This window comes from Abramis brama (assembly GCF_963993115.1).
Source record: "Abramis brama genome assembly, chromosome: 14".
Lineage (NCBI taxonomy): Eukaryota > Metazoa > Chordata > Actinopteri > Cypriniformes > Leuciscidae > Abramis > Abramis brama.
The window spans coordinates 3,213,700-3,229,511 of NC_139976.1; the positions used below are offsets into that span (position 1 = coordinate 3,213,700).

General features: G+C 43.5%; 1 protein-coding gene across 1 annotated transcript in view; it reads left to right on the forward strand.

The window, feature by feature from the left end:
• Positions 1–12,715, forward strand: part of LOC311096286 (uncharacterized protein) — a 39,429-nt gene extending 26,714 nt beyond the window's left edge. Inside the window, exons 8-9 of the mRNA XM_084135353.1 lie at positions 10,313–11,787; positions 12,331–12,715. Coding sequence (XP_083991479.1) covers positions 10,313–11,766 — 1,454 coding nt within the window. The 3' untranslated portion in view covers positions 11,767–11,787; positions 12,331–12,715. The remainder of the gene's footprint in view (positions 1–10,312; positions 11,788–12,330) is intronic.
• The last annotated feature ends 3,097 nt before the right edge of the window (positions 12,716–15,812 follow it).

Below are 15,812 nucleotides of genomic sequence, written 5' to 3' on the forward strand. Positions count from 1 at the left end.
GACACCACAACAACAGAAAGTACAACCACAGCCACAACAACTCCTGAAAGTACCACAACTGAGACCACAACACCGGTCATCACAACAACAGAAAGTACAACCACAGCCACGACAACTCCTGAAAGTACCACAACTGAGACCACAACAGTACAAAGCACCACACCTGAGACCACAAATCTGGTGGCTACTACAACAACAGAAAGCACAACAACAGAAAGTACAACCACAGCCACAACAACTCCTGAAAGTACCACAACTGAGACCACAACAGTAGAAAGCACCACACCTGAGACCACAACTGTGGTTGCTACTACAACAACAGAAAGCACTACAACAGAAAGTACGACTACAGGCACAACAACTCCTGAAAGTACCACAACTGAGACCACAACACTGGACACCACAACAACAGAAAGTACAACCACAGCCACGACAACTCCTGAAAGTACCACAACTGAGACCACAACACTGGACACCACAACAACAGAAAGTACAACCACAGCCACAACAACTCCTGAAAGTACCACAACTGAGACCACAACACCGGTCATCACAACAACAGAAAGTACAACCACAGCCACGACAACTCCTGAAAGTACCACAACTGAGACCACAACAGTACAAAGCACCACACCTGAGACCACAACTCTGGTGGCTACTACAACAACAGAAAGCACAACAACAGAAAGTACAACCACAGCCACAACAACTCCTGAAAGTACCACAACTGAGACCACAACAGTAGAAAGCACCACACCTGAGACCACAACTGTGGTTGCTACTACAACAACAGAAAGCACTACAACAGAAAGTACGACTACAGGCACAACAACTCCTGAAAGTACCACAACTGAGACCACAACACTGGACACCACAACAACAGAAAGTACAACCACAGCCAAAACAACTCCTGAAAGTACCACAACTGAGACCACAACACCGGGCATCACAACAACAGAAAGTACAACCACAGCCACGACAACCCCTGAAAGTACCACAACTGAGACCACAACAGTACAAAGCACCACACCTGAGACCACAACTGTGGTGGCTACTACAACAACAGAAAGCACTACAACAGAAAGTACGACTACAGGCACAACAACTCCTGAAAGTACCACAACTGAGACCACAACAGTAGAAAGCACAACACCTGAGACCACAGCTGTGGTGGCTACTACAACAACAGAAAGCACTACAACAGAAAGTACGACTACAGGCACAACAACTCCTGAAAGTACCACAACTGAGACCACAACACCGGACACCACAACAACAGAAAGTACAACCACAGCCACAACAACTCCTGAAAGTACCACAACTGAGACCACAACACCGGTCATCACAACAACAGAAAGTACAACCACAGCCACGACAACTCCTGAAAGTACCACAACTGAGACCACAACAGTACAAAGCACCACACCTGAGACCACAACTCTGGTGGCTACTACAACAACAGAAAGCACTACAACAGAAAGTACGACTACAGGCACAACAACTCCTGAAAGTACCACAACTGAGACCACAACACTGGACACCACAACAACAGAAAGTACAACCACAGCCACAACAACTCCTGAAAGTACCACAACTGAGACCACAACACCGGTCATCACAACAACAGAAAGTACAACCACAGCCACGACAACTCCTGAAAGTACCACAACTGAGACCACAACAGTACAAAGCACCACACCTGAGACCACAACTCTGGTGGCTACTACAACAACAGAAAGCACAACAACAGAAAGTACAACCACAGCCACAACAACTCCTGAAAGTACCACAACTGAGACCACAACAGTAGAAAGCACCACACCTGAGACCACAACTGTGGTTGCTACTACAACAACAGAAAGCACTACAACAGAAAGTACGACTACAGGCACAACAACTCCTGAAAGTACCACAACTGAGACCACAACACTGGACACCACAACAACAGAAAGTACAACCACAGCCACAACAACTCCTGAAAGTACCACAACTGAGACCACAACACCGGGCATCACAACAACAGAAAGTACAACCACAGCCACGACAACCCCTGAAAGTACCACAACTGAGACCACAACAGTACAAAGCACCACACCTGAGACCACAACTGTGGTGGCTACTACAACAACAGAAAGCACTACAACAGAAAGTATGACTACAGGCACAACAACTCCTGAAAGTACCACAACTGAGACCACAACAGTAGAAAGCACAACACCCGAGACCACAGCTGTGGTGGCTACTACAACAACAGAAAGCACTACAACAGAAAGTACGACTACAGGCACAACAACTCCTGAAAGTACCACAACTGAGACCACAACGCCGGACACCACAACAACAGAAAGTACAACCACAGCCACAACAACTCCTGAAAGTACCACAACTGAGACCACAACAGTAGAAAGCACCACACCTGAGACCACAACTGTGGCTGCTACTACAACAACAGAAAGCACTACAACAGAAAGTACGACTACAGGCACAACAACTCCTGAAAGTACCACAACTGAGACCACAACACCGGACACCACAACAACAGAAAGTACAACCACAGCCACAACAACTCCTGAAAGTACCACAACTGAGACCACAACAGTAGAAAGCACCACACCTGAGACCACAACTGTGGCTGCTACTACAACAACAGAAAGCACTACAACAGAAAGTACAACCACAGCCACAACAACTCCTGTAAGTACCACAACTGAAACCACAACAGTAGTAAGCACCACACCTGAGACCACAACTGTGGTGGCTACTACAACAACAGAAATCACTACAACAGAAAGTACGACTACAGGCACAACAACTCCTGAAAGTACCACAACTGAGACCACAACAGTAGAAAGCACCACACCTGAGACCACAACTGTGGTGGCTACTACAACAACAGAAAGCACTACATCAGAAAGTACAACCACAGCCACAACAACTCCTGAAAGTACCACAACTGAGACCACAACAGTACAAAGCACCACACCTGAGACCACAACTCTGGTGGCTACTACAACAACAGAAAGCACTACAACAGAAAGTACGACTACAGGCACAACAACTCCTGAAAGTACCACAACTGGGACCACAACACCGGGCATCACAACAACAGAAAGTACAACCACAGCCATGACAACTCCTGAAAGTACCACAACTGAGACCACAACAGTACAAAGCACCACACCTGAGACCACAACTGTAGTGGCTACTACAACAACAGAAAGTACTTCAACAGAAACTACGACTACAGGCACAACAACTCCTGAAAGTACCACAACTGAGACCACAACACCGGGCATCACAACAACAGAAAGTACAACCACAGCCACGACAACTCCTGAAAGTACCACAACTGAGACCACAACAGTAGAAAGCACAACACCTGAGACCACAGCTGTGGTGGCTACTACAACAACAGAAAGCACTACAACAGAAAGTATGACTACAGGCACAACAACTCCTGAAAGTACCACAACTGAGACCACAACACCGGGCATCACAACAACAGAAAGTACAACCACAGCCACGACAACCCCTGAAAGTACCACAACTGAGACCACAACGCCGGACACCACATTAACAGAAAGTACAACCACAGCCACAACAACTCCTGAAAGTACCACAACTGAGACCACAACACCGGGCATCACAACAACAGAAAGTACAACCACAGCCACGACAACCCCTGAAAGTACCACAACTGAGACCACAACAGTACAAAGCACCACACCTGAGACCACAACTGTGGTGGCTACTACAACAACAGAAAGCACTACAACAGAAAGTACAACTACAGGCACAACAACTCCTGAAAGTACCACAACTGAGACCACTACACCAGACACCACAACAACAGAAAGTACAACCACAGCCACAACAACTCCTGAAAGTACCACAACTGAGACCACAACAGTAGAAAGCACAACACCTGAGATCACAGCTGTGGTGGCTACTACAACAACAGAAAGCACTACAACAGAAAGTACGACTACAGGCACAACAACTCCTGAAAGTACCACAACTGAGACCACAACGCCGGACACCACAACAACAGAAAGTACAACCACAGCCACAACAACTCCTGAAAGTACCACAACTGAGACCACAACAGTAGAAAGCACCACACCTGAGACCACAACTGTGGTTGCTACTACAACAACAGAAAGCACTACAACAGAAAGTACGACTACAGGCACAACAACTCCTGAAAGTACCACAACTGAGACCACAACGCCGGACACCACAACAACAGAAAGTACAACCACAGCCACAACAACTCCTGAAAGTACCACAACTGAGACCACAACAGTAAAAAGCACCACACCTGAGACCACAACTGTGGTTGCTACTACAACAACAGAAAGCACTACAACAGAAAGTACGACTACAGGCACAACAACTCCTGAAAGTACCACAACTGAGACCACAACACTGGACACCACAACAACAGAAAGTACAACCACAGCCACAACAACTCCTGAAAGTACCACAACTGAGACCACAACACCGGTCATCACAACAACAGAAAGTACAACCACAGCCACGACAACTCCTGAAAGTACCACAACTGAGACCACAACAGTACAAAGCACCACACCTGAGACCACAAATCTGGTGGCTACTACAACAACAGAAAGCACAACAACAGAAAGTACAACCACAGCCACAACAACTCCTGAAAGTACCACAACTGAGACCACAACAGTAGAAAGCACCACACCTGAGACCACAACTGTGGTTGCTACTACAACAACAGAAAGCACTACAACAGAAAGTACGACTACAGGCACAACAACTCCTGAAAGTACCACAACTGAGACCACAACACTGGACACCACAACAACAGAAAGTACAACCACAGCCACGACAACTCCTGAAAGTACCACAACTGAGACCACAACACTGGACACCACAACAACAGAAAGTACAACCACAGCCACAACAACTCCTGAAAGTACCACAACTGAGACCACAACACCGGTCATCACAACAACAGAAAGTACAACCACAGCCACGACAACTCCTGAAAGTACCACAACTGAGACCACAACAGTACAAAGCACCACACCTGAGACCACAACTCTGGTGGCTACTACAACAACAGAAAGCACAACAACAGAAAGTACAACCACAGCCACAACAACTCCTGAAAGTACCACAACTGAGACCACAACAGTAGAAAGCACCACACCTGAGACCACAACTGTGGTTGCTACTACAACAACAGAAAGCACTACAACAGAAAGTACGACTACAGGCACAACAACTCCTGAAAGTACCACAACTGAGACCACAACACTGGACACCACAACAACAGAAAGTACAACCACAGCCAAAACAACTCCTGAAAGTACCACAACTGAGACCACAACACCGGGCATCACAACAACAGAAAGTACAACCACAGCCACGACAACCCCTGAAAGTACCACAACTGAGACCACAACAGTACAAAGCACCACACCTGAGACCACAACTGTGGTGGCTACTACAACAACAGAAAGCACTACAACAGAAAGTACGACTACAGGCACAACAACTCCTGAAAGTACCACAACTGAGACCACAACAGTAGAAAGCACAACACCTGAGACCACAGCTGTGGTGGCTACTACAACAACAGAAAGCACTACAACAGAAAGTACGACTACAGGCACAACAACTCCTGAAAGTACCACAACTGAGACCACAACACCGGACACCACAACAACAGAAAGTACAACCACAGCCACAACAACTCCTGAAAGTACCACAACTGAGACCACAACACCGGTCATCACAACAACAGAAAGTACAACCACAGCCACGACAACTCCTGAAAGTACCACAACTGAGACCACAACAGTACAAAGCACCACACCTGAGACCACAACTCTGGTGGCTACTACAACAACAGAAAGCACTACAACAGAAAGTACGACTACAGGCACAACAACTCCTGAAAGTACCACAACTGAGACCACAACACTGGACACCACAACAACAGAAAGTACAACCACAGCCACAACAACTCCTGAAAGTACCACAACTGAGACCACAACACCGGTCATCACAACAACAGAAAGTACAACCACAGCCACGACAACTCCTGAAAGTACCACAACTGAGACCACAACAGTACAAAGCACCACACCTGAGACCACAACTCTGGTGGCTACTACAACAACAGAAAGCACAACAACAGAAAGTACAACCACAGCCACAACAACTCCTGAAAGTACCACAACTGAGACCACAACAGTAGAAAGCACCACACCTGAGACCACAACTGTGGTTGCTACTACAACAACAGAAAGCACTACAACAGAAAGTACGACTACAGGCACAACAACTCCTGAAAGTACCACAACTGAGACCACAACACTGGACACCACAACAACAGAAAGTACAACCACAGCCACAACAACTCCTGAAAGTACCACAACTGAGACCACAACACCGGGCATCACAACAACAGAAAGTACAACCACAGCCACGACAACCCCTGAAAGTACCACAACTGAGACCACAACGCCGGACACCACATTAACAGAAAGTACAACCACAGCCACAACAACTCCTGAAAGTACCACAACTGAGACCACAACAGTAGAAAGCACCACACCTGAGACCACAACTGTGGTTGCTACTACAACAACAGAAAGCACTACAACAGAAAGTACGACTACAGGCACAACAACTCCTGAAAGTACCACAACTGAGACCACAACGCCGGACACCACAACAACAGAAAGTACAACCACAGCCACAACAACTCCTGAAAGTACCACAACTGAGACCACAACAGTAGAAAGCACCACACCTGAGACCACAATTGTGGTTGCTACTACAACAACAGAAAGCACTACAACAGAAAGTACGACTACAGGCACAACAACTCCTGAAAGTACCACAACTGAGACCACAACACTGGACACCACAAGAACAGAAAGTACAACCACAGCCACAACAACTCCTGAAAGTACCACAACTGAGACCACAACACCGGTCATCACAACAACAGAAAGTACAACCACAGCCACGACAACTCCTGAAAGTACCACAACTGAGACCACAACAGTACAAAGCACCACACCTGAGACCACAACTCTGGTGGCTACTACAACAACAGAAAGCACTACAACAGAAAGTACGACTACAGGCACACCAACTCCTGAAAGTACCACAACTGGGACCACAACACTGGACACCACAACAACAGAAAGTACAACCACAGCCACAACAACTCCTGAAAGTACCACAACTGAGACCACAACAGTAGAAAGCACCACACCTGAGACCACAACTGTGGTTGCTACTACAACAACAGAAAGCACTACAACAGAAAGTACGACTACAGGCACAACAGCTCCTGAAAGTACCACAACTGAGACCACAACACCGGTCATCACAACAACAGAAAGTACAACCACAGCCACGACAACTCCTGAAAGTACCACAACTGAGACCACAACAGTACAAAGCACCACACCTGAGACCACAACTCTGGTGGCTACTACAACAACAGAAAGCACTACAACAGAAAGTACGACTACAGGCACAACAACTCCTGAAAGTACCACAACTGGGACCACAACACTGGACACCACAACAACAGAAAGTACAACCACAGCCACAACAACTCCTGAAAGTACCACAACTGAGACCACAACACCGGGCATCACAACAACAGAAAGTACAACCACAGCCACGACAACTCCTGAAAGTACCACAACTGAGACCACAACAGTACAAAGCACCACACCTGAGACCACAACTGTAGTGGCTACTACAACAACAGAAAGTACTTCAACAGAAACTACGACTACAGGCACAACAACTCCTGAAAGTACCACAACTGAGACCACAACACCGGGCATCACAACAACAGAAAGTACAACCACAGCCACGACAACTCCTGAAAGTACCACAACTGAGACCACAACAGTACAAAGCACCACACCTGAGACCACAACTGTGGTGGCTACTACAACAACAGAAAGCACTACAACAGAAAGTACGACTACAGGCAAAACAACTCCTGAAAGTACCACAACTGGGACCACAACACCGGACATCACAACAACAGAAAGTACAACCACAGCCACAACAACTCCTGAAAGTACCACAACTGAGACCACAACCGTAGAAAGCACCACACCTGAGACCACAACTGTGGTGTCTACTACAACAACAGAAAGCACTACAACAGAAAGTCAGACTACAGGCACAACAACTCCTGAAAGTATCACAACTGAGACCACAACAGTAGAAAGCACCACACCTGAGACCACAACTGTGGTGGCTACTACAACAACAGAAAGCACTACAACAGAAAGTACGACTACAGGCACAACAACTCCTGAATTTACCACAACTGAGACCACAACACTGGACACCACAACAACAGAAAGTACAACCACAGCCACAACAACTCTTGAAAGTACCACAACTGAGACCACAACACCGGGCATCACAACAACAGAAAGTACAACCACAGCCACGACAACTCCTGAAAGTACCACAACTGAGACCACAACAGTAGAAAGCACCACACCTGAGACCACAACTGTGGTGGCTACTACAACAACAGAAAGCACTACAACAGAAAGTACGACTACAGGCACACCAACTCCTGAAAGTACCACAACTGGGACCACAACACTGGACACCACAACAACAGAAAGTACAACCACAGCCACAACAACTCCTGAAAGTACCACAACTGAGACCACAACACCGGGCATCACAACAACAGAAAGTACAACCACAGCCACGACAACTCCTGAAAGTACCACAACTGAGACCACAACAGTACAAAGCACCACACCTGAGACCACAACTGTAGTGGCTACTACAACAACAGAAAGCACTACAACAGAAAGTACGACTACAGGCACAACAACTCCTGAAAGTACCACAACTGAGACCACAACGCCGGACACCACAACAACAGAAAGTACAACCACAGCCACGACAACTCTTGAAAGTACCACAACTGAGACCACAACACCGGGCATCACAACAACAGAAAGTACAACCACAGCCACGACAACTCCTGAAAGTACCACAACTGAGACCACCACAGTACAAAGCACCACAACTGTGGTGGCTACTACAACAACAGAAAGCACTACAACAGAAAGTACGACTACAGGCACAACAACTCCTGAAAGTACCACAACTGAGACCACAACACCAGACACCACAACAACAGAAAGTACAACCACAGCCACAACAACTCCTGAAGGTACCACAACTGAGACCACAACAGTAGAAAGCACCACACCTGAGACCACAACTGTGGTGGCTACTACAACAACAGAAAGCACTACAACAGAAAGTACGACTACAGGCACAACAACTCCTGAAAGTACCACAACACCGGACATCACAACAACAGAAAGTACAACCACAGCCACAACAACTCCTGAAAGTACCACAACTGAGACCACAACAGTAGAAAGCACCACACCTGAGACCACAACTGTGGCTGCTACTACAACAACAGAAAGCACTACAACAGAAAGTACGACTACAGGCACAACAACTCCTGAAAGTACCACAACTGAGATCACAACACCGGGCATCACAACAACAGAAAGTACAACCACAGCCACAACAACTCCTGAAAGTACCAAAACTGAGACCACAACAGTAGAAAGCACCACACCTGAGACCACAACTGTGGTGGCTACTACAACAACAGAAAGCACTACAACAGAAAGTACGACTACAGGCACAACAACTCCTGAAAGTACCACAACTGGGACCACAACACCGGACACCACAACAACAGAAAGTACAACCACAGCCACAACAACTCCTGAAAGTACCACAACTGGGACCACAACACCGGACACCACGACAACAGAAAGTACAACCACAGCCACAACAACTCCTGAAAGTACCACAACTGAGACCACAACAGTAGAAAGCACCACACCTGAGACCACAACTGTGGTGGCTACTACAACAACAGAAAGCACCACAGCAACAGAAAGTACAACAACAGAAAGTACGACTACAGGCACAACAACTCCTGAAAGTACAACAACTGAGACCACAACAGTAGAAAGCACCACACCTGAGACCACAACTGTGCTGGCTACTACAACAACAGAAAGCACTACAACAGAAAGTACGACTACAGGCACAACAAGTCCTGAAAGTACCACAACTGAGACCACAACAGTAGAAAGCACCACACCTGAGACCACAACTGTGGTGGCTACTACAACAACAGAAAGCACTACAACAGAAAGTACGACTACAGGCACAACAATTCCTGAAAGTACCACAACTGGGACCACAACACCGGGCATCACAACAACAGAAAGTACAACCACAGCCACAACAACTCCTGAAAGTACCACAACTGAGACCACAACAGTAGAAAGCACCACACCTGAGACCACAACTGTGGTGGCTACTACAACAACAGAAAGCACTACAACAGAAAGTACGACTACAGGCACAACAACTCCTGAAAGTACCACAACTGAGACCACAACAGTAGAAAGCACCACACCTGAGACCACAACTGTGGTGGCTACTACAACAACAGAAAGCACTACAACAGAAAGTATGACTACAGGCACAACAACTCCTGAAAGTACCACAACTGAGACCACAACACCGGACATCACGACAACAGAAAGTACAACCACAGCCACAACAACTTCTGAAAGTACCACAACTGAGACCACAACAGTAGAAAGCACCACACCTGTGACCACAACTGTGGTGGCTACTACAACAACAGAAAGCACTACAACAGAAAGTACGACTACAGGCACAACAACTCCTGAAAGTACCACAACTGAGACCACAACAGTAGAAAGCACCACACCTGAGACCACAACTTTGGTGGTTACTACAACAACAGAAAGCACTACAACAGAAAGTACGACTACAGGCACAACAACTCCTGAAAGTACCACAACTGGGATCACAACACTGGACACCACAACAACAGAAAGTATAACCACAGCCACAACAACTCCTGAAAGTACCACAACAGAGACCACAACAGTAGAAAGCACCACACCTGAGACCACAACTGTGGTGGCTACTACAACAACAGAAAGCACCACAGCAACAGAAAGTACAACAACAGAAAGTACGACTACAGGCACAACAACTCCTGAAAGTACCACAACTGAGATCACAACAGTAGAAAGCACGACACCTGAGACCACAACTGTGGTGGCTACTACAACAACAGAAAGCACCACAGCAACAGAAAGTACGACTACAGGCACAACAACTCCTGAAAGTACCACAACTGAGACCACAACAGTAGAAAGCACCACACCTGAGACCACAACTGTGGTTGCTACTACAACAACAGAAAGCACTACAACAGAAAGTACGACTACAGGCACAACAACTCCTGAAAGTACCACAACTGAGACCACAACAGTAGAAAGCACCACAACTGATGGTGCTACAACAACAGAAAGCACCACAGCAAGAGATAGTACCACAAGTGAGACCACAACAGCAGAAAGTACAACCACAGGCACAACAACAGAAAGTACAACAACCGAGATAACAACAGCAGAGAGCACCACAACTGTGGGTACCACAACAGCGGAAAGCACCACCCCTGAGACCACAACTGTAGGTACTACAACAACAGAAAGTACGACCACAGGCACAACAACTCCTGAAAGTACCACAACTGAGACCACAACAGTAGAAAGCACCACAACTGTGGCCACTACAACAACAGAAAGCACCACAACTGAGACCACAACACCAGGCGCACAATCAAATAAAGTATGACAACAGGCAAAACAATCCCAGGTAACACAACCACAATGCAATAGTACATTTCAAAGCTATAGTGACAAAGGCAACAGTGGCAAGGAAAATTTTCAAATTAGGAAAATCTAATATTTTACATATAATTTATGTAATTCAGTCAAATTGTGTTAAGCATAATACCGACAAACTGTTTTATGTAAATCATTGTAATGCAGGTTCATTATTTTAAGCTAATACATTACTAATAGTGTTTGATTGTCTAAACCCTTGATTAATTGACATCTAAATAAGAGAAGACTTATCAATAAATATGTGTTGTATAAGTACCATTGCATGATTCAGTTGAATCATTTCATGATTCATTCATTAATCAATTTGATTATCCATTATTTATTTATTTTTCAAGAATAATAACAGCGCTTCCATATCCATGGGTCCACAGCCCAGTTAAACAAACATTTAAAAACTTGTATGCTTATTTCTTTTTCACTTATGGCAGATTATGTACATTTTGAACATATTAATAATATGCTTTGCATCATTATATTATGCACTGAGCCATATTCTTTCTTCTACTTGCAGAAAATGTAAAGATCCAAGTCCAGGGCCTCACGTCTGCACTGTTTCTTGATAATGTTGATTATTTCACTCCTGAGAGCCTACCATCTCCTATTTCCACAAACAATAACCTGTAGTTTAAATTATTATTATTTTTTGGTAATGTTTATTGACCACATTACACTCAAAAAAAAAAGGAAAAAAAAAGGAAAAAAAAAAGAAGGATTTTAACTTATAAATGATTTTTATGTGTGAAGGAATTTATTTGCTGTATCTAGTAATAATGGCTTTTTTATGGTCATAATCTTGACTTGATTATTGTTTCAGAGTAATTTTAAAAATGTATTGTACAAATTTGCTTTATTTTTGTAAAATTACTGCTTTTGCTGGGTAATAAATTATTTTTCACAGAAATGTTATAATTCCTTGAACTGATCACAGATTTTGAGATTTTGCCTGCACGAGGTCTGAAAATGATTTAATAAAAGTAATATCCAATGCCAAGTAAAAGTAATTATTGCCAGAGAAAGTATATAAAGTATAAAAGTTAAATGGTTAAATAAATAAATACAGTGATGATGAAATGAAAGCTTCTTTGATGCAGAATGATAGTGGTCCATATAATCTGCTCAACATTAAAGGTTAAAGAAGTATTGAAAATGTGACCATATTCTCGCTGACAATATAATTCATGAAAACAATCTGCATTTCCGTTCATCAGTGAACTTTGAACTTCAATGTTTACATTTTTCCAATCGTGCAACACAACCATATTTCTCTATATTGTACTTATTCGTATGTGTTTGAGGACAGATGTGGACAGTAACATACCTTCATTTATAATACAAGAATTGATTAAATGGAGGTACTGTGAAGTCAACAAGAGCCAGGTTAGCTGTGAGCTGTCAATCATTCCAGACTGGGGCAGCCTGGCATTCCCTGTGCCATTTCTGCTCCAATGATCTTCCAATTCAGCATTCATAGACTCATCAGTAGATCATTACACTGAGTTTCAATAAAAATAAAACGAAAATCCCACCTATGCTCTCACAGGAGTGACAGAGCAGGTTTATTATCAAACCCCATTTCCAGAATAGTTGGGACATTTTGTAAAATGCGATAAAATCAAGAATCTGTGATTTGTTAAATCTCTTGAACCTTTATTTAACTGACAAATGTACAAAGAAAATGTTTCCAATGTTTTCACTGACCAACTTACCGACCAATTTTGTTTTTTGTAAATATAAAGTTTGGATTTTGATGGCTGCTACACACTCCAAAAAAAGTTAGGACAGATGTATGTTTACCACTGTGTCACATCACCTTTCCTTTTAATTACACTTTTTAATCATTTGGGAATTGAGGATATTAATTGTTGAAATGTTGCAAGTGGAATATTTGCCCATCTTGTCTGATATAGGACAACTGTCCATGGCCATCGCTGTCTGATTCTCCTTTTCATGATGGGTGATCATACATTTTCAATAAGAGACAGATCTGGACTGCAGTCAGGCACATCTCTTCTATGGTGCAGTGTCTAGAAACCACTCAGTTTTAGCATGTGCAGAATGAGGCCTGACATTGTCTTTCTTCCCAGGAAATATGTCATCTTGATGGCAGTTTGTGTCTGTATAATCTAAATATACACCTCCATGTCAGTGCTACCTTCACACAAATGCAAGTTACCCATGCCGTTTGCACTGATGCCTCCCAATACCATGACAGATGTTTGCTTTTGCATCTGTCACTGATGAAAGTCTGGTTGGTCCCTTTCGTCTTTGGGACTGAGAACTCGATGTCTGTTTTTCCCCAAAACAAGCTGAAACATGGACTCATCTGACCACAGCACACATTTTCACTGTCTTATAGACCATCTGAGATGAGCTCGGGCCCAGAGAACTCGCCGGAATCTCTGTTAGAACTCATGTATAGCTTTCTCCTTGCGTAACAGAGATTAAAGTGGCTTTTCTCGATGCAGTGTCAGACTGTGTTAAGTGAAAACGGTTTTCCAAAGAACTCTTGAGCACATGTGGCTGTATTTATCAGAGTAGCATGACGGTTTCTCATGCAGTGCCATCTGAGGGCTCGAAGGTCACGCACATGCAACAGAGGTCTCCTGCCTTGCCCTACACAGACTGAGATTTCTCTGGATTTCCCAAATCTTTGCACAATATTATGTATGGAAGATGATATTTGGCACAAAGGTATGAGCCATGACCCATCTTTGCTTACAAAGACTGAGAAGCTCTTTCACACCCAATCACAATTTCCTCACCTAATGGAAATTCACCTGCTCATTTTGGACTGTTTAAAAATAGTTTGATAATCTTTTCACTTTTTTTTTTTTTTTTCTCTGTTCCAATTTTTTTTGTAGTGTGTTGCAGCCATCAATATCAAAATTTGTTTACATTTACAAAATGCAAGTGTGTTGTTCAATGTAAACATTGGAAAACTTTTCTTTGTACTTTTGTCAGTTAAAAAAAGGTCCAAGAGAATAACCAGATCCCAGATTGTGAATTTTATTGCATTTTATAAAATGTCCCAACTTCTGGAATTGTAGCACAGGGATCTGATCGTTTCAACTCACAAACTCATTAATTCAATTGCAGCAGTTTAATTGCACAGCTGTTAAGCATATAAATCAATTCATGAACATGAAGCTCTAATTATTTGATCATTTTAGCCCACGGTTTCAAAGACAAGGTTTAAGTTTAGTCTCAGACTAAAATGCATGTTTGAGCTTTTTAAATTGAATGAAACTCCTCCAAATTTTAATTCCCAGAGTTCTCATACTTCACGAATGTGAGATAAGCACACTCTAAAATACACTGGGTTAAAAACAACTTCACCCCATAAGGTCTTGGTAAATATAAAATATAAAGGGCTGGACAAACACATGTTGGGTTAATTTTACCCAGAAAATTGGGTTGTTTATTTAACCCAGCATAATGGGTTGATTTAACACATAAGTTGATTCATTTTTACTATAATACTAGCTTCTTCTTTTTTTTTTTCTTTTTTTTTTTTTTTTTACTTGATATATGAATTAATGTTTACTTATTAATTTTAATCCTCTAAACATTTTTAAAATAGGCTACTCGATACAACCACTGGCTGCCTTGATAATTCCTTTATTTTCAATAATATTTTACAGTATATTTTATATCATTTTAAATACACATTTCCAACGTTTATGCTCGTTTAACAACTATTAGAGAAGTGAAAAATAAACATTTATAAGTAATTCAAGTGTAATTGACCAGTCTCTGTTGTCCCGTTAACGGCGCTGGATCTCGTACCGGTACTTGTATCATGTTCAGCGGCGGAACTTCTAACTTCAGACCACCGCCCTGCGTTTTACTCATAACCAAGATAATACTGTGACTGACTCCATAACCTGTCCATAAACAATCAGTGTACAGTTCTGAGAACATGTTTTAACATCATACGTATTTATTCTGTATCTTTTTGTATAAAATCATAAAATTGTATGCAAGGTATCAGGC